The 21,238-nt window shown below is 42.9% G+C and overlaps 1 protein-coding gene across 1 annotated transcript in view; it reads left to right on the top strand.

The window, feature by feature from the left end:
- Window positions 1–20,644, top strand: part of LOC123489997 (muscleblind-like protein 1) — a 92,735-nt gene extending 72,091 nt beyond the window's left edge. Inside the window, exons 5-10 of the mRNA XM_045220261.1 lie at window positions 7,961–8,117; window positions 13,288–13,323; window positions 14,141–14,185; window positions 14,771–14,862; window positions 15,339–15,412; window positions 15,532–20,644. Coding sequence (XP_045076196.1) covers window positions 7,961–8,117; window positions 13,288–13,323; window positions 14,141–14,185; window positions 14,771–14,862; window positions 15,339–15,395 — 387 coding nt within the window. The 3' untranslated portion in view covers window positions 15,396–15,412; window positions 15,532–20,644. The remainder of the gene's footprint in view (window positions 1–7,960; window positions 8,118–13,287; window positions 13,324–14,140; window positions 14,186–14,770; window positions 14,863–15,338; window positions 15,413–15,531) is intronic.
- The last annotated feature ends 594 nt before the right edge of the window (window positions 20,645–21,238 follow it).

Here is a 21,238-nt window from a genome sequence, read left to right as displayed (position 1 = left end):
GGAATAGCAAGCAAAGCAACAATCCTGTGTGTCGGTAAATTATGTCAAGCACATAGTGTTTACAGTAACAACCATATATCCATTAATGATGTCAAGGACATAGTGTTTACAGTAACAACCATATATCCATAAATGATGTCAAGGACATAGTGTTTACAGTAACAACCCTACAGCCATTAATGATGTCAAGGCCATAGTGTTTACAGTAACAACCCTACAGCCATTAATGATGTCAAGCCCATAGTGTTTACAGTAACAACCCCACAGCCATTAATGATGTCAAGGACATAGTGTTTACAGTAACAAACCTACAGCCATTAATAATGTCAAGCACATAGTGTTTACAGTAACAACCATATATCCATAAATGATGTCAAGGACATAGTGTTTACAGTAACAACCCTACAGCCATTAATGATGTCAAGCACATAGTGTTTACAGTAACAACCCTACATTACATTTACATTTTACATTTATGTCATTTAGCAGAGGCTCTTATCCAGAGCGACTTACAAATTGGTGCATTCACCTTAAAGCCAGTGGGATAACCACTTTACAATATGTTTTTTTTTTCTTTCTTTGGGGTGGGGTAAGGGGGGGTAGAAGGATTACTTTATACTATCCCAGGTATTCCTTAAAGAGGTGGGGTTTCAAGTGTCTCCGGAAGGTGGTGAGTGACTCCGCTGTCCTGGCGTCGTGAGGGAGCTTGTTCCACCATTTGGCTGCCAGAGCAGCGAACAGTTTTGACTGGGCTGAGCGGGAACTGTGCTTCCGCAGAGGTAGGGGGGCCAGCAGGCCAGAGGTGGAAGAACGCAATGCCCTCGTTTGGGTGTAGGGACTGATGAGAGCCTGAAGGTACGGAGGTGCCGTTCCCCTCACAGCTCCGTAGGCAAGCACCATGGTCTTGTAGCAGATGGGAGCTTCAACTGGAAGCCAGTGGAGTGTGCGGAGGAGCTGGGTGACGTGAGAGAACTTGGGAAGGTTGAACACCAGACGGGCTGCGGCATTCTGGATGAGTTGTATGCACAGGCAGGGAGCCCAGCAAACAGCGAGTTGCAGTAATCCAGACGGGAGATGACAAGTGCCTGGATTAGGACCTGTGCCCCATCCTGTGTAAGGCAGGGTCGTACTCTCCGAATATTGTACAGCATGAACCTACAGGATCGGGTCACCGCCTTTATGTTAGCGGAGAACGACAGGGTGTTGTCCAGGGTCACGCCAAGGCTCTTTGCACTCTGGGAGGAGGACACAATGGAGTTGTCAACCGTGATGGCGAGATCATGGAACGGGCAGCCCTTCCCCGGGAGGAAGAGCAGCATAGTCTTGCCGAGGTTCAGCTTGAGGTGGTGATCCGTCATCGACACTGATATGTCTGCCAGACATGCAGAGATGCGATTCGCCACCTGGTTATCAGAAGTGGGAAAGGAGAAGATTAGTTGTGTGTCGTCTGCGTAGCAATGATAGGAGAGGCCATGTGAGGATATGACAGAGCCAAGTGACTTGGTGTATAGCGAGAATAGGAGAGGGCCTAGAACTGAGCCCTGGGGGACACCAGTGGTGAGAGCACGTGGTGCGGAGACAGATTCTCGCCACGCCACTTGGTCGGAGCGACCGGTCAGGTAGGACGCAATCCAAGAGTGAGCCACGCCGGAGATGCCCAGCTCGGAGAGGGTGGAGAGGAGGATCTGATGGTTCACAGTATCAAAGGCAGCAGACAGGTCTAGAAGGACAAGATCATAGGAGAGAGAGTTAGCTTTAGCAGTGCGGAGAGCCTCCGTGATACAGAGAAGAGCAGTCTCAGTTGAATGACCAGTCTTGAAACCTGACTGGTTTGGTGCAAGAAGGTCATTCTGAGAGAGATAGCAAGAGAGTTGGCTAAAGACGGCACGCTCAAGAGTTTTGGAGAGAAAAGAAAGAAGGTCTGTAGTTGTTGACATCAGAGGGATCGAGTGTAGGTTTTTTGAGAAGGGGTGCAACTCTCGCTCTCTTGAAGATGGAAGGGACAACTCAAGGATGAGTTGATGAGCGAGGTGAGGTAAGGGAGAAGATCACCAGAGATGGTCTGGAGAAGAGAGGAGGGGATAGGGTCAAGCGGGCAGGTTATTGGGCGGCCGGCTGTCACAAGTCGCAAGATTTCATCTGGAGAGAGAGGGGAGAAAGAAGTCAAAGCATAGGGTAGGGCAGTGTGAGCAGGACCAGCAGTGTCATTTGACTTAACAAACGAGGATCGGATGTCGTCAACCTTCTTTTCAAAATGGTTGACGAAGTCATCCACAGAGAGGGAGGGGGGAGGATTCAGCAGGGAGGAGAAGGTGGCAAAGAGCTTCCTAGGGTTAGAGGCAGATGCTTGGAATTTAGAGTGGTAGAAAGTGGCTTTAGCAGCAGAAACAGAGGAAGAAAATGTAGAGAGGAGGGAGTGAAAAGATGCCAGGTCCGCAGGGAGTCTAGTTTTCCTCCATTTCCGCTCAGCTGCCCGGAGCCCTGTTCTGTGAGCTCGCAATGAGTCGTCAAGCCACGGAGCAGGAGCGGAGGACCGAGCTGGCCGGGAGGATAGGGGACATAGAGAGTCAAAGGATGCAGAAAGGGAGGAGAGGAGGGTTGAGGAGGCAGAATCAGGAGATTGGAGGGAGAAGGAATGAGCAGAGGGAAGAGATGATAGGATGGAAGAGGAGAGAGTAGCGGGAGAGAGAGAGCGAAGGTTGCGACGGCGCATTACCATCTGAGTAGGGGCAGAGTGAGTAGTGTTGGAGGAGAGCGAGAGAGAAAAGGATACAAAGTAGTGGTCGGAGACATGGAGGGGAGTTGCAGTGAGATTAGTAGAAGAACAGCATCTAGTAAAGATGAGGTCAAGCGTATTGCCTGCCTTGTGAGTAGGGGGGGACGGTGAGAGGGTGAGGTCAAAAGAGGAGAGGAGTGGAAAGAAGGAGGCAGAGAGAAATGAGTCAAAGGTAGACGTAGGGAGGTTAAAGTCACCCAGAACTGTGAGGGGTGAGCCATCTTCAGGAAAGGAACTTATCAAGGCGTCAAGCCCATTGATGAACTCTCCAAGGGAACCTGGAGGGCGATCAATGACAAGGATGTTAAGCTTGAATGGGCTAGTGACTGTGACAGCATGGAATTCAAATGAGGAGATAGACAGATGGGTCAGGGGAAAAATAGAGAATGTCCACTTGGGAGAGATGAGGATTCCTGTGCCACCACCCCACTGACCAGATGCTCTCGGGGTATGCGAGGAGAGAGCAGTAGGAGTAGCAGTGTTTTCAGTGGTAATCCATGTTTCCATCAGCGCCAAGAAGTCGAGGGACTGGAGGGTAGCACAGGCTGAGATGAACTCTGCCTTGTTGGCCGCAGAACGGCAGTTCCAGAGGCTGCCGGAGACCTGGAACTCCATGTGGGTCGTGCGTGCAGGGACCACCAGGTTAGAGAGGCAGCAGCCACACGGTGTGAGGCGTTTGTATAGCCTGTGCGGAGAGGAGAGAACAGGGATAGACAGAGGCATAGTTGACAGGCTACAGAAAATGGCTACAATAATGGAAAGGAGATCGGAATGAAATGAACTAAACATCTGGGAAAGCGAGAGAGCGGGGCCTCCCTCACTTACGTTTCACTGAAACACCCAAATATAACTCTCCCAACATCCACCTCAGAAACTATCATTGATGTAAACTACAGCAGTTCAATGTTTTCTAGAAATAGACTAACTTAGTTTATTCAGCTAGCTAACTTGGTACAGTATTCTTCCGTGAAAAACCGTCCAGGGCACCGAATCCTATGACGCCACAGCCAACTAGCATGCCAGCCTCCAACAACACGGTTTAGCACCAATACTCGGCCACAACAAACCACCAGTGTGTCAACACGCCAAGCAGATCATACGTGTCCGTGTCTAACGTTGTGGGTTAGTCCCGACAGCTTGAGAGAGTCCGTCGTCAACTTATTCAGCCAGTTAGTTAGCTAGAATAGTTAGCATACTAGCTAGCCATTGCTTTCTGCCAACGAAAAAACCCTCCACCCACGGCACGAACACACAGAGAGAGCCAAGCTAACGTTAACTAGTCACCCATGTCCCGAATTCCCTTGAATGACTCTGGCTACCAGTATGTAAAAAACAAAACACAAATGTAGGTTTTAACTTACCCCTAGCAGCTACTGTTAGCTAGCCAAGTGCAAAGCTAGCCACTGAATTGACTCAGCCAGTTCGCGTCTGTTCACTAGGTCGTTCCAGCTATTGTTTAGTTAGCTATCCAGGTAGCAACAAGCTAGCTACATTTCGAGCACAGTAGCTACTGACAATGAGGTTAGAAAAACAGCTGAATGGTAGGCATTATTGTATGTCATTATTGTAGGCAGCTAGCTGGCGTAATTACAGGCACTCTCAAGCGTGAAACAACTATCCACAGTTGCTAATAGTTACCAGTAGCTACCCGCTAATTGTCCAGGTAGTGGGTTAGCTAGCCTCGTGCTTCACCGAATACAATACCTACAATAATTACATACAATAACCCACGATAACTACCTACAATACCTAACTACAATCTAACTACATAGTTTAAGCTTTACTCTACACCATATAAGCCATATAAACCAAGCTTACCTCCCGCCAGAGAGAGACAAAACCTCACCCGACGACGACGACCACCACCAGAGTCTCAGTACAGTACATTAATGATGTCAAGCCCATAGTGTTTACAGTAACAGCCCTACAGCCATGAATGATGTCAAGGCTATAGTGTTTACAGTAACAACCCTATATCCATGAATAATGTCAAGCCCATAGTGTTTACAGTAACAGCCCTACAGCCATGAATGATGTCAAGGCTATAGTGTTTACAGTAACAACCCTATATCCATGAATAATGTCAAGCCCATAGTGTTTACAGTAACAGCCCTACAGCCATTAATGATGTCAAGGCTATAGTGTTTACAGTAACAACCATATATTCATGAATAATGTCAAGCCCATAGTGTTTACAATAACAGCCCTACAGCCATTAATGATGTCAAGGCTATAGTGTTTACAGTAACAACCCAATCCATGAATAATGTCAAGCCCATAGTGTTTACAGTAACTACCATATATCCATTAACGATGTCAAGGCCATAGTGTTTACAGTAACAACCCTACAGCCATGAATGATGTCAAGGCCATAGTGTTTACAGTAACAACCGTACAGCCATTAATGATGTCAAGGACCTAGTGTTTACAGTAACAACCTTACAGCCATTAATGATGTCAAGCACATAGTGTTTACAGTAACAACCCTACAGCCATTAATGATGTCAAGGCCATAGTGTTTACAGTAACAACCCTACAGCCATTAATGATGCCAAGGCCCTAGTGTTTACAGTAACAACCCTACAGCCATTAATGATGTCAAGGCCCTAGTGTTTACAGTAACAACCCTACAGCCATTAATGATGTCAAGGCTATAGTGTTTACAGTAACATCCTCTAGCCATGTTATTTGTTGTATATTGCATTCCAATGATTTGTTGTTTTTTTGTTTTTTTGTTTTGTTGTTGTTTTTTTCTCACCAACCCACACTGCACTGCTGCGTCCATGATGCACCTCTGCTTGCTGGTTTATGTTAATGCGCTTGAACCCCATTGGCCCATTGCCACCTTGTGCTCGCTGCCTGCTAATTAAGACTCAGTCGGCTGTCAAATCACTGAAGCGACCCCTCGACGCAACCTTTGACCTGGTACTATGACCTTTCACCTTTTAGCTTGGCATGCAGCTCTGTTATACTGGATTCTAACTAAATACATCTTAGTTTGTTATTGTTTATTAACCATTTCATTGATGGGGTAATTAATTGATTGTGGCATTACTGTTTACTAAATGTTTAATTGATGGGGTGATGAATTGATTGTGGTATACTGGTACCCAGTTAATTCACCTAAATATCCCTTTACATTACCATTCCATCTCTATGTCAACGAGGGAATGGGGCGGGATTGGCAAAACACTTACAGTGTCTAAGCAGCTTTACTAAAATACTGTCTACAGTCAGTTCATTCCCGCTCGTCTCTCCATCCTTAATAACATGGTTTGAACTTCTATCTGGAGTTAATTTAGTTAATGCAGTAGCTAAAAGCATGATTAGTGTCTATTCAGTAGTATTCAAGTATAAATATCTTGCACAATTATGATATATTTTCTTATTATTTCCAGTTTTGCATGTGTGGGCTTGTAGAGAGACATCAGAATGAACAAGGCTTTTCCTGTTAATCATGGAGCTAGCAACAAGGCTTTTCCTGTTAATCATGGAGCTAGCAACAAGGCTTCTACTGTTAATCATGGAGCTAGCAACAAGGCTTCTACTGTTAATCATGGAGCTAGCAACAAGGCTTCTACTGTTAATCATGGAGCTAGCAACAAGGCTTCTACTGTTAATCATGGAGCTAGCAACAAGGCTTCTACTGTTAATCATGGAGCTAGCAACAAGGCTTCTACTGTTAATCATGGAGCTAGCAACAAGGCTTTTCCTGTTAATCATGGAGCTAGCAACAAGGCTTCTACTGTTAATCATGGAGCTAGCAACAAGGCTTCTACTGTTAATCATGGAGCTAGCAACAAGGCTTCTACTGTTAATCATGGAGCTAGCAACAAGGCTTCTACTGTTAATCATGGAGCTAGCAACAAGGCTTCTACTGTTAATCATGGAGCTAGCAACAAGGCTTCTACTGTTAATCATGGAGCTAGCAACAAGGCTTTCCCTGTTAATCATGGAGCTAGCAACAAGGCTTTTCCTGTTAATCATGGAGCTAGCAACAAGGCTTCTACTGTTAATCATGGAGCTAGCAACAAGGCTTCTACTGTTAATCATGGAGCTAGCAACAAGGCTTTTCCTGTTAATCATGGAGCTAGCAACAAGGCTTCTACTGTTAATCATGGAGCTAGCAACAAGGCTTCTACTGTTAATCATGGAGCTAGCAACAAGGCTTCTACTGTTAATCATGGAGCTAGCAACAAGGCTTCTACTGTTAATCATGGAGCTAGCAACAAGGCTTCTACTGTTAATCATGGAGCTAGCAACAAGGCTTTTCCTGTTAATCATGGAGCTAGCAACAAGGCTTCTACTGTTAATCATGGAGCTAGCAACAAGGCTTCTACTGTTAATCATGGAGCTAGCAACAAGGCTTCTACTGTTAATCATGGAGCTAGCAACAAGGCTTTTCCTGTTAATCATGGAGCTAGCAGTGCAGCTTTTCTCTGTTAACATCATTTATGTTGACTCCTTAATACTAGGACAATTATTATTAGCATTATTTTGCAGAGCTCCTAATATGTTATCAATTATGTGTTACAAAAGCTGGTTTACTTTTGCATTATTTATATTTTACAGTACTACATTATTTCTGTGTATATTGTCTGTGTGTTGGTAACTAGTTTTATTGTCATCACTAGTTGTCACAATTCACAGACCAGCACCACTGTCTTTCTTTAGAAGGACTAGTGTAGCATAGACCACTGTCTTGCTATATGACTAGTGTAGCATAGACCACTGTCTTGCTATAGAACTAGAGTAGCATAGACCACTGTCTTGCTATAGAAAGACTTGCTTATTTTTTAAATCAAAAGTATTGCTACATAGAGATGCCTTTATCTTCTAATGAAAATATTTCTTCTCTCTGTCTTTGATTCTACCACCTCCACCACCACCACCACCACCTCCACCTCCACCACCACCACCAACACCTCCACCTCCACCACCACCACCACCAACTCCACCACCACCACCACCACCTCCACCACCACCACCTCCACCACCACCACCTCCACCACCACCACCACCACCACCTCCACCACCACCACCACCACCACCACCTCCACCACCACCACCTCCACCACCACCTCCACCACCACCTCCACCTCCACCACCACCACCTCCACCACCACCACCTCCACCACCACCACATCGTTTTCTGTTTTCCCCTCCATTGGGTCCCTCTATCAGGGGCTCCCACCTGTTTTACCTCCATTACCAAAGAGACCCATACTTGAGAAAGCCAACGGTGCCACCGCCATGTTCAACGCCGCTGGCATGTTCCAGTACCAACAGTACCAGCAGGCCCTGGCCAACATGCAGTTTCAGCAGCAGTTCATCCCGTCAGGTAGGCCTTGACCCCTCACCTTTCACCTCTCAACTCTCAACTCAACACGACCCCTGAAGTCAAATCTGATGCTGCTGACCTCCATTCACAAACCTCAAACCTTACCCATAAAACCTCTGATTTCAGGCTCCTTACCCATAACACCTCTGGTTTCAGGCTCCTTACCCATAACACCTCTGGTTTCAGGCTCCTTACCCATAACACCTCTGGCTTCAGGCTCCTTACCCATAAAACCTCTGGTTTCAGGCTCCTTACCCATAACACCTCTGGTTTCAGGCTCCTTACCCATAACACCTCTGGCTTCAGGCTCCTTACCCATAAATCCTCTGGCTTCAGGCACCTTACCCATAACACCTCTGGCTTCAGGCTCCTTACCCATAAAACCTCTGGCTTCAGGCTCCTTACCCATAAAACCTCTGGCTTCAGGCTCCTTACCCATAAAACCTCTGGCTTCTGGCTCCTTACCCATAACACCTATGGTTTCAGGCTCCTTACCCATAACACCTCTGGTTTCAGGCTCCTTACCCATAACACCTCTGGTTTCAGGCACCTTACCCATAAAACCTCTGGCTTCAGGCACCTTACCCATAAAACCTCTGGCTTCGGGCTCCTTACCCATAAAACCTCTGGCTTCGGGCTCCTTACCCATAACACCTCTGGTTTCAGGCACCTTACCCATAAAACCTCTGGCTGAAGCCTCCTTACCCATAAAACCTCTGGCTTCAGGCACCTTACCCATAAAACCTCTGGCTTCGGGCTCCTTACCCATAAAACCTCTGGCTTTGGTCCTGCACAGCACACATAGTTCTGATTCGACATTCATTCATGTTGCAGTATCCCTCTGAATGCAACGACAAGTTGAAACATGAACACAAACACACCAGTCTGAGAACACTGGCACCACCCTGGTCCGACCCACAAACACCAGTGAGGGTCCAGTGAGTGTTAGTCTACACCTCCTCACCCATTATTGGACAGTCAGACAGAGATGGACTGGCTGGCTATCGGACAGTTCTAGCAAATGCCAGATGGGCTGGTCTATTTTTAACCTAGAATGATCTTTATTTGGCTAACAATGGGAGCCTCAAGTTAAAAAGTGGGCTGGTGTTTTAGAAAGAACCAATACGATTTCTGTTCCCATTCAATCCCTGCTGTCAAACCACAGAAATCCAAGTCCACACTGAGAGAACTAGAGGCAGCTCGTCCATAACCACTCTGGGCCAACAACCTTTAGATTACTAGAATTGCAAGATAGCCAGTTTCCTATTTACCCTGGCACATAATTGATCTTGGAAAGTTATTGGCTGATGAGACTGGTCATTAAGCTTTTTCCGTTTTAGACGTATATTTTGCTCTGGACGACTGGTGCTAAACCTACTTTTAGCTACTGATGAACACATCAACACACATAACATCTCTGTGTTCTTTACACTTTAGCTCTCTGTATGTTTGTGTGCATTTAGTACCGACCACGATTCTATCTGTAATGAGTGACCCACATTAACAGTTATGATTATCATTAATGAATGATTAATGGTACAGCAGTGGCTTGCGAAAGTATTCACCCCCCTTGGCATTTTTTCTATTTTGTTGCCTTATAACCTGGAATTAAAATTGATTTTTGGGGGATTTGTATCATTTGATTTACAAAACATGCCTACAACTTTGAAGATGCAAAATATTTTTTATTGTGAAACAAACAAGAAATAAGACAAAAAAAACAGAGAACTTGAGCGTGCATAACTATTCACCCCCCCAAGTCAATACTTTGTAAAGCCACCTTTTGCAGCAATTACAGCTGCAAGTCTCTTGGGGTATGTCTCTATAAGCTTGGCACATCTAGCCACTGGGATTTCTGCCCGTTCTTCAAGGCTAAACTACTCCAGCTCCTTCAAGTTGGATGGGTTCTGCTGGTGTACAGCAATCTTTAAGTCATACCACAGATTCTCAATTGGATTGAGGTCTGGGCTTTGACTAGGCCATTCCAAAACACTGAAATGTTTCCTCTTAAACCATTCAAGTGTTGCTTTAGCAGTATGCTTAGGGTCATTGTCCTCCTGGAAGGTGAACCTCCATCCCATTCTCAAATCTCTGGAAGACTGAAACAGGTTTCCCTCAAGAATTTCCCTATATTTATCATTCCTTCAATTCTGACCAGTTTCCCAGTCCCTGTCGATGAAAAACATCCCCACAGCATGATGCTGCCACCACCATGCTTCACTGTGGGGATGGTGTTCTCGGGGTGATGAGAGGTGTTGGGTTTGCGTCAGACATAGCTTTTTCCTTGATGGCCAAAAAGCTCAATTTTTGTCTCATCTGACCAGAGTACCTTCTTCCATATGTTTGGGGAGTCTACCACATGCCTTTTGGCAAACACCAAACGTGTTTGCTTATTTTTGTCTTTAAGCAATGGCTTTTTTTCTGGCCACTCTTCCGTAAAGCCCAGCTCTTTGGAGTGTACGGCTTAAAGTGGTCCTATGGACAGATACTCCAGTCTCCGCTGTGGAGCTTTGCAGCTCCTTCGGGGTTATCTTTGGTCTCTTTGTTGCCTCTCTGATTAATGCCCTCCTTGCCTGGTCCGTGAGTTTTGGTGGGCGGCCCTCTCTTGGCAGATTTGTTGTGGTGCCATATTCTTTCCATCTTTTGATAATGGATTGAATGGTGCTCTGTGGGATGTTCAAAGTTTCGGATATTTTTTTATAATCCAACCCAGATCTGTACTTCTCCACAACTTTGTCCCTGACCTGTTTGGAGAGCTCCTTGGTCTTCATGGTGCCGCTTGCTTGGTGTTGCCCCTTGCTTATTGGTGTTGCAGACTCTGGGGCCTTTCAGAACAGGTGTATATATACTGAGATCATGTGACACTTAGATTGCACACAGGTGGACTTTATTTAATTAATTATGTGACTTCTGAAGGTAATTGGTTGCACCAGATCTTATTTAGGGGCTTCATAGCAAAGGGGGTGAATACATATGCATGCACCACTTTTCCGTTATCTATTTTGTAGAATTTTCTGAAACAAGTAATTTTTTTCATTTCACTTCAACAATTTGGACTATTTGTGTATGTCCATTACATGAAATCCAAATAAAAATCCATTTAAATTACAGGTTGTAATGCAACAAAATAGGAAAAACGCCAAGGGGGCTGAATACTTTTGCAAGGCACTGGAGATGCAACTTAAATCTGTCTTTATTCACTGCAGTCACTGCATTCGGACCCCTTGCCTTTTCCAGATTTAGTTACGTTACAGCCATATTCTAAAATGGATTAAATAAAATAATGTCCTCATCAATCTACGCACACTACTCCATAATGGCAGAGCAAAAACAGGTTTTTAGAAATGTAAATAACTATTCAGACCATTTGCTATGAGACTAGAAATTGAGCTCAGGTGCATCCTTTTTCCATTGATCATCCTTGAGATGTTTCTACAACTTGATTGGAGTCCACCTGTGGTAAATTCAATTGATTGGACATGATTTGGAAAGGCACACACCTGTCTATATAAGGTCCCACAGTTGACAGTGCATGTCAGAGCAAAAACCAAGCCGTGAGGTCGAAGGAATTGTCCGTGGAGGTCCGAGACAGGACTGTGTAGAGGCACAGATCTGGGGAAGGGTACCAAAACATGTCTACAGCATTGAAGTTCCCCAAGAACACAGTGGCCTCCATCATTCTTAAATGGAAGAAGTTTGGAACCACCAAGACTCTTCCTAGAGCTGGCCGCCCGGACAAACTGAGCAATCGGGGGAGAAGGGTCACTCTGACAGATCTCCAGAGTTCCTCTGTGGAGAACGTTCCAGAAGGACAACCATCTCTACAGGACTCCACCAATCAGGCCTTTAGTGTAGAGTGGCCAGACGGAAGCCACTCCTCAGTAAAAGGAACATGACAGCCCGTTTGGAGTTTGCCAAAAGGCACCTAAAGACTCTCAGACCATGAGAAACAAGATTCTCTGGTCTGATGAAACCAATATTGAACTCTTTGGCCTGAATGCCAAGCGTCACGTCTGGAGGAAACCTGGTGAAGCATGGTGGTGGCAGCATCATGCTGTGGGGATGTTTTTCAGCGGCAGGGACTGGGAGACTAGTCAGGATCGAGGGAAAGAGGAACGCAGTAAAGTACAAAGAGATCCTTGATGAAAACCTGCTCCAGAGCTCTACGGATCTCAGACTGGGGCGAAGGTTCACCTTCCAACAGGACAACGACCCTAAGCACACAGCCAAGACAACGCAGGAGTGGCTTTGGGACAAGTCTCTGAATGTCCTTGATTGGCCCAGCCAGAGCCCGGACTTGAACCCGATCAAACATCTCTGGAGAGACCTGAAAATAACTGTGCAGCGATACACCTGACAGAGCTTGAGAGGATCTGCAGAGAAGAATGGGAGAAACTCCCCAAATACAGGTGTGCCAAGCTTGTAGCGTCATACCCAAGAAGAAACAAGGCTGTAATCGCTTCCAAAGGTGCTTCAACAAAGTACAGAGTAAAGGGTCTGAATACTTATGTAAATGTGATATGTCCGTTTTTAAAAAACCTGTTTTTGCTTTGTCATTATGAGGTATTGTGTGTAGCATGATGAGGGACAAAAACGATTTAATCCATTTCAGAATAAGGCTGTAATGTAACAAAATGTGGTAAAAAGTAAAGGGGTCTGAATACTTTCCGAATGCACTGTATCGCCTGTGTAATGCTTTGTAGCCCTTTCCCGCAGTCAAATGACCTAGTGGCCTCATCGGTGGAATGTTATTCATATTTTTCATAATTTCATAATTAATACACTTTTTGGTTTTAATAACGCCGGATATCCGGTGTTTCTATGTCAAACGGTTTTGTTATATTTCAGTCTTCTGTATATATAAAGTGTAATATTGGGATGCAAACTCAAAATGTAATACATTTCAACTCGATATCGGACATGGTACAGGAGACTTATTTTTTTTAAGCCCATAACCATGTGTGTGTGTTATATACTTTTAGTTCAAAGTAGATTTGTTTAAGACTCTGTGTGACCCCGATTTAGCCTACTGCAGTAAAAGGTGAAAGTACTGTATCCTTCTGTACCCATAACAACACTGTGTCCTTCTAATGACACTGTCTTTTTGTGTTGATTTCTTCTCCCCGTCTCCCTTTCCAATCCACTTCCTGTTGCAATGCATGATGGGCAGGCTCAATATTGTGCATGACACCTGCAACAAGTGTTGGTAGGTGCAAGCTTTCCTTTCTGATTACCTTTAAGCCTTTTCAGTCCCTCACACTCCATCTCAAGCCATCAGGGCGGCCATTTTCCACTCTTGAGGCCAAGGAGGCATCTCAATAGTCCAAAGTAACTTAATCTCCTCGTCTCCTTCCCTTGATAGATAGATAGATAGATAGATAGATAGATAGATAGATAGATAGATAGATAGATAGATAGATAGATAGATAGATAGATAGATAGATAGATAGATAGATAGATAGATAGATAGATAGATAGATAGATAGATAGATAGATAGATAGATAGATAGATAGATAGATAGATAGATAGATAGATAGATAGATAGATAGATAGATAGATAGATAGATAGATAGATGGTTCTATCTACACCTACAAATACATGTGCCACAATCCTGCACAAGATAATAAGAACATGAACAAATATAAACACATTAATACAAATATTTAAATGAAAATACCTTCCCCATCTAGTGTCCGCAATGAAAGCAATACATACGAATGATTTAGTTGTCACTTGGCAAGGTGGTGCCTGATGACGAAAAATAGATGGATAGGAAGTGAACAATTGAGATGCGGTACAGAGTGTTGTATCACTGAGTTAACTGCTGTCAATTAAATATATAGCAGGGATTCCATAGTTAAACAATTGATTTTGTTGCATTATTTGTGCTTAAAAATGTAATTTAGGAGAATTTTGTAAGGGAAATGATTTGTAATAGAATATGACACATAATTGACATTTAGATTCACAGCTGGAGAAAAAAATACAGAGCTTTTCATCTTCTATTTCATACCCTGACAGAGTGGGACTGGACTGGACTGGGACGGACTGTGGGTTGCAGACAGGGTTAGTTGTAGTATTATTATCTTATTGGTGGTGGTGGTGGTGGTGGTGGTGGTGATGGTGGTTCAGTTATGAGATGTGTATAGTTATGGAAATATTAATTAAGTATATGAGTAATTCTGAAGCACATTTTGAGAATGTTATGAGTAGTGAAATGTTGTTTTACTGTAGGCTAGTTGTTTCACCCGTTTCCCAGTGTGTCACCCCCTATGGAATGTCACCTGCTATGCAGTACGAACGCATGTTGTCACGTTGCTAATATTTGTCCGTCATATGATGTGCCACATAGCTTGTTGCTGTAATAACCCATTCTGACCCACTCATTATCCTGACCCTCTTCCCAAACCTCAGTTACCCTGTTAGCTAACAGCTTATTTAAAGGTCAGCTTAGAATCTGTTAGAAATGGCATTAGTAATAGATAGTAAGAAATACACAAACAAATGATTTACTAATGGTCAACATCAACAAACTAGTATTTAAGGTTTAGAAGTGGTTAGAAGTGGAGAGTTAACCAGTAACCTTTATAATACAACAACACATCTGCCTGCTACAGTTCATTTGAATGTCTGATCTTTCTCTCCCCAAAGTACCCATGATGCACGGTGCTGCGCCCGCCGCTGCGTCTGCAGCCACCTCCTCTGCCACAAGTGTTCCCTTTGCAACCGCAACAGCCAATCAGGTTTGCTCCTCTTCTGCTTCCCCTCCCTCTGTCCACTTCCTGTGATGGAAGTATGTCACTTCCGGGTGGTGTTTTGAGAGTACTGTTCTTTAGGCTGTGTCCTCCATCATGTTGGTACTTATGGCCACTCATTGAATTGTTATGAATGGTCATCAGAAGAGGAGGATGGATGCACGGTGACTGATTACACCTCTAACTATTCCCCTGAGGCTTTTAAAGACACTGACGAACATTCAGGAAAATGACGGCATCGTTTCCTCCTCAGTGGTCAGTGTTGTTTTATTTGTAATGGATATTGTTTGCCGTTCATTTAAAATACGATTCATAGTGTATTTGGCACCGTCTGTAAGTGACGTAAGAAAAATGAAAATGAAGCGTTGAGAGTTGAGAGTGTAGTGTTTTGTTGTGTTGTGTTGTAAAAGCTAAACTTACAGTAAGGTTCTTTTTTTTATGTCTTCTCTCATGTTCTTCCCCAGATTCCAATAATATCTGCAGATCATCTTACTTGTCACAAGTATGTGACCCAGATGTAGACATCTCAAGCAGAACAGTAAGACTCATTTTCATGCAGATGTACAGTATTGGCCATGCAATCTCTTAAAGTGTTCTTCGATTCTTCTGTAAATCATTATTTTCTATTCTCCTCTGTTCTATTGTTTTCTCCTGCAGATGAAACTGGAGTGTGCTGGTGTTCCGCAGTTAACCCTTCATGCCTGTAACCATGGAAATATAATCTTTACAGGAGATATATTTCTAAGCCTGTAACATCCAGAACACCAGAAGACTCCAACTGACCTGTAAACTGTAGTGGTACTGACATGCATGATCCTCTAGGAGGTCCATTCTACACAACACCAATACAGACAACAGCACTGGTGGGCCTTCCTACGGAGAGGAACTATGCCATCTACAGAACATTACGGCCAGCCTTTAAGTCTGTGGAGACGTCATCCATTAACACACCGGACGCACTTTGAATGTCAACGTGAGGAGATAGTCACGCCCACTAGTTTGGTATGTCAGCAGACCAAGACTCTCTTATGTGTTGTTTCCCGGTTTTTTTTTTTCCTTAATTGATATCATTTTTTTTCATGGTTTACACAAAACAAAGTTTTACACGTTGTATTTTAAATGAGAGGGGGGCGTTGGTTCTGTTAGTATGAAAAAATATATATATATGCACTCACTAACTGTAAGTCGCTCTGGATAAGAGCGTCTGCTAAAATGTCTAAAATGTAAAAAATTGGGGAATTAACAGGAATAGTAACTAATTGCCATATTAGACTGAATGAATTGTGCATGTCTTGTTTGTAGATGACTTGGTTCTTACAAGGCAAACTTGGTTGAAATGGGTTAGCGGGCTTGGTGCCAAAATGACAGCTGAATTTTTTGAGTTTATTACACCTTTGTGTTTTTTAAATCACATCCCAGCTTTACTAGATCTGCTGCAAGCTACACGTAAAGTACCATAGACTCTATGTATTTACATTCCCGCTTAAAAAACAAAGTATTCAAAGTCTCTAGTGTCTCTAGTGTCCTTGAACGTTTGCCTAAAGTTTGTAGTCATTAACAGATTACCCATTCATGGTCTTCGCCTCTTGGGTACGCATTACCTACCTTAGGTTGTCTGATTTACCTCTGGTCTTCTGTTGGTCTTCTTTTGACTTGCCTTGAGTGTATTCCATGGTGTGAGTCAGACAGAGAAGGAGTCTTGGTTCTGTTAGGACCTGGTGCTCTCTGTCTCTGGGTATAGTCTATAGACTAGTTGGTTCTGTAAGGACCCGGTCCTCTCTGTCTCTGGGTATAGTCTATAGACTAGTTGGTTCTGTAAGGACCCGGTCCTCTCTGTCTCTGGGTATACTCTATAGACTAGTTGGTTCTGTAAGGACCCGGTCCTCTCTGTCTCTGGGTATAGTCTATAGACTCTAGTTGGTTCTGTAAGGACCCGGTCCTCTCTGTCTCTGGGTATAGTCTATAGACTCTAGTTGGTTCTGTTAGGACCCGGTCCTCTCTGTCTCTGGGTATAGTCTATAGACTCTAGTTGGTTCTGTAAGGACCCGGTCCTCTCTGTCTCTGGGTATAGTCTATAGACTCTAGTTGGTTCTGTAAGGACCCGGTCCTCTCTGTCTCTGGGTATAGTCTATAGACTCTAGTTGGTTCTGTAAGGACCCGGTCCTCTCTGTCTCTGGGTATAGTCTATAGACTAGTTGGTTCTGTAAGGACCCGGTCCTCTCTGTCTCTGGGTATAGTCTATAGACTCTAGTTGGTTCTGTAAGGACCCGGTCCTCTCTGTCTCTGGGTATAGTCTATAGACTCTAGTTGGTTCTGTAAGGACCCGGTCCTCTCTGTCTCTGGGTATAGTCTATAGACTCTAGTTGGTTCTGTAAGGACCCGGTCCTCTCTGTCTCTGGGTATAGTCTATAGACTCTAGTTGGTTCTGTAAGGACCCGGTCCTCTCTGTCTCTGGGTATAGTCTATAGACTAGTTGGTTCTGTAAGGACCCGGTCCTCTCTGTCTCTGGGTATAGTCTATAGACTCTAGTTGGTTCTGTAAGGACCCGGTCCTCTCTGTCTCTGGGTATAGTCTATAGACTCTAGTTGGTTCTGTAAGGACCCGGTCCTCTCTGTCTCTGGGTATAGTCTATAGACTCTAGTTGGTTCTGTAAGGACCCGGTCCTCTCTGTCTCTGGGTATAGTCTATAGACTCTAGTTGGTTCTGTAAGGACCCGGTCCTCTCTGTCTCTGGGTATAGTCTATAGACTCTAGTTGGTTCTGTAAGGACCCGGTCTTCTCTGTCTCTGGGTATAGTCTATAGACTAGTTGGTTCTGTAAGGACCCGGTCCTCTCTGTGTCTGGGTATAGTCTATAGACTCTAGTTGGTTCTGTAAGGACCCGGTCCTCTCTGTCTCTGGGTATAGTCTATAGACTAGTTGGTTCTGTAAGGACCCGGTCCTCTCTGTCTCTGGGTATAGTCTATAGACTCTAGTTGGTTCTGTAAGGACCCGGTCCTCTCTGTCTCTGGGTATAGTCTATAGACTCTAGTTGGTTCTGTAAGGACCCGGTCCTCTCTGTCTCTGGGTATAGTCTATAGACTCTAGTTGGTTCTGTAAGGACCCGGTCCTCTCTGTCTCTGGGTATAGTCTATAGACTCTAGTTGGTTCTGTAAGGACCCGGTCTCACTCGTGGTGGAGACTCTAAAAAAGGAATGATAGAATGAAGCACAGTTGAAAGTTGCATGATAAACCAAATCGCCGAGAGGAGTGAGAAGTTTCAAAGAGTTTCAGGGTGGCTTACGGTTGAGTTGCCATGTCAGTTTTAAAATGGTATTGTTCGTATTTTATTACAATTTATTCATTGTTTTGTTTTTGTTTTATATTAAGTACAGTGCATATAGTCTATGACATATAAGAGAACTTGTGAAAACAATTAAATGTGTGATAGTAGGTATATTTTTGGATAGATACAGCCAAAGGTTTGTTTATCTTGTGTTTCTTTTAAATGACGGGGAGGGCTAGTGGAGACAAAATCAAAGATAAAGTTATGTATTGACGAGTGGGGGAGTGCAGAGTAGTTTTCTAAAAACTGCTTCTGCATTGCATCGTGGGTGTTTCTTGGAGCATATTGATTGATGGCATGATGGTATGAAAGAGTTGGGAAAAGTTTGACCTGATTGTATTACTCATCCAAAGCCTTAGAAAACACCACGGGGTCGGGAACAACTGATACATGCCATTTCAAATCGTCCTCTTGCCTAACCCATGCTATTGTGTCACCACACAGAGCTTTCTTGCTGTATATGATTGTTGCTTATGTCTTTCTTTCACTGAAAACATTTATTTGTTGTTGAGTTAAGTCGTGGAAGAAGATGAATGTGTTATTTCATTTTGTTTAATTCACGGATTACATTTTGGATATTTAGTTAAAGGTGTTTTGGTTTACTAGATTTTTACCAGTAACTTTTTTAGGATGCTGAATATTAGGTAATGTGTGTGTTTTTGTGTTCTTCATACCATATTTAGTTTTCTGAAATGTAATGTAACACTGATTTGAATATTTACTGTAGTGTTATTTTCTGTGAACTGTAAGAATTTTGTTAATTTCTTGTCTGTTTGAGTTCTTTGAACAAATATATTTTATATGGGTATCTGACATTGAAGAAATACTAGAACAATGAGGTCTGCTGTGACAACCCTCACCGACCATGGAGTAATATTTTAATGATCGTCTGGGTTGTAGCTAGTCACTCTTATAAAGGGGAAAATATTATAAAGAAATCTCGTTCTTAGATGTGTAGATAAAACAAGTAATTTTCTACTGTATTCATTTCAAATAGAAACTATTGTTTTGAATGTTTTAAATCTCCCTGGAAGTCAGGCCATGTTGAAAACCTAGTTGCATATTTGATCACTCTTAGGGGGCGTTGTAGTTGAGGTCAGGTGTCTGATCTCTTTACTTAACCCGCTAACAAACGAGGGGAAACCTAGGTGACGAAGGTTGACTTTTTTGCACTTCTGTACATAGTCAAAAACAAAAGAGAGAATTATGTATAATATTGAGATCTTATTTTGAATAAAAAAGTATCAATAACTACACGAAACTTTGCTAGGATAATAAACAAAATAATGAAAGGCTGAAACAAAGCTGTTCTCACTCTGTAGCCCTTTCAGAAAAGGCAACGTGTTCCTCTTCTTTATTTTGTCAGCGGCTTGTAGTTTTCCAGGAAACCTTCGGGTGGTGGTGTGCACTAACCACCGGAGAAAAGGGCACGACTGGGGTTGTCTCGTGTCATGGCCACACCCTTCCAGGCCCAACCAATCAAAACAAGTCCTGTTTTAGCCAGAGTAATGCATGTTAAAGGAGAATGACATATACTTTTTTTAAAGAACTAGTTCACAACAGAGTAATATTGAATAAGTCGACATGTTACACAGCATTTACAGTAGACAGTATAATATCAATGTAATGGACTAACAGAAAAAGAAAAAAAGAAAAAGAAATTATTAAAAAGATTCGTAAGAATCTCACTTCAAGAGTAATAACACCTACAGTAAATACAGTACATAGAACACAAACGCCATAGCTGTCAGTAAGTTTCTTTCTGTTTAGAAGCAATGCTTCTGGTTGATGAAATGGACAAAAAACATGAAAGTAGTTTGCCAGGTAAACTATTGGGGAACCTATAAAACAGTTCTCGATTTCTGTGTTACGCATGGGCTTCAACGTTAGTCCAAACCGGTGATGTGACTTTTTTCATCTGTCACGAGCACATGCCTGATGTTATGATATGATGTAATCTGAACTTTACGTTTTCTCAGCTTGTCGTGCTAAAACGATGTATTCTGTCTGCCTATGTACTGTTGTCTTCTGCTAACGTTTGTCTCTGCTTATTTTATTGTTCAGGGCCCCCTGAAAGGATTTGCGCCATGTAGCCAGATGTCCACCTCCTCTGCAAAGCACGTGCTATGTAAGCCACAATCTAAAGCCATAATATATTTTCCATTAAAAAATGAATCAGTGTCGAGTTAACAGTATTCATAAGAATGAAGGTGCATGATTGGTTGGCCATTGACATTTTTGGTCTACCGTTTATAAAGCTGGTTTTAACAAAGTTTGAGCGATTGGTGAAGATGCACTGTGCTAACTTGGAAGGGATTGTTTGACTGGCAATGGCTATCATGTGGGAATCCTTTCACCGGGGTTCTAATGCTTTATATGATTCTAGCTGTTGAGAATAAAATAAAAATGTAATAAAAATATATACATTCAGTAAAATAAAAGTGAATTTGCTCTAAAAGTTTGATCTCTAATTTATTCTATGGGATACAGTTTCCATTATGGTAATGTCAGTGTATTATATTTCTTCAAGCCAGAGAATGGCTCCATCGATTTTCTACACTGCAAAAACCCTCATAGCTTTTAATTATAGAGAAACTCATCTCCCTCTAAAAGCTGAAATGTGATGAATTGCTAAAATTATATTTAAAAAGTGACAAAGACTGGATGGAAATTAGAATATTCCAGAATCGGGTGGAGTGAAGTCTAACACTGTATTATAAAGAGCAATGGACCAAAACTGTTTCCAATGTCATGCATAATTCCCCTCTGACTATTCTAATTCATTTTTCTATTTTAACATAGCAATCCAACAAATAAGGTTTAAATTGCCCAAAACGATATACGGACAACAACGCTTTCTGTTGTCACAATATGATTTCTTTGTAAATTACATACATAATCTGCAGGAGTTGTAATATATTTATAAAGTTTATAATGTGATTTCACACAATAAAGTTTTTCTTGTTGAAATCAAAACATGCATAAATCGGTTTATCGGTTTTATTTTCCAGATGAGTCCTAAAAAAAAAAACTGATGTGAT

Source organism: Coregonus clupeaformis, chromosome 6, assembly GCF_020615455.1.
Source record: "Coregonus clupeaformis isolate EN_2021a chromosome 6, ASM2061545v1, whole genome shotgun sequence".
Classification (NCBI taxonomy): Eukaryota; Metazoa; Chordata; class Actinopteri; order Salmoniformes; family Salmonidae; genus Coregonus; species Coregonus clupeaformis.
Note: the sequence above shows the minus strand (reverse complement) of the source record. Positions and strands in the feature narration are given on the sequence as shown.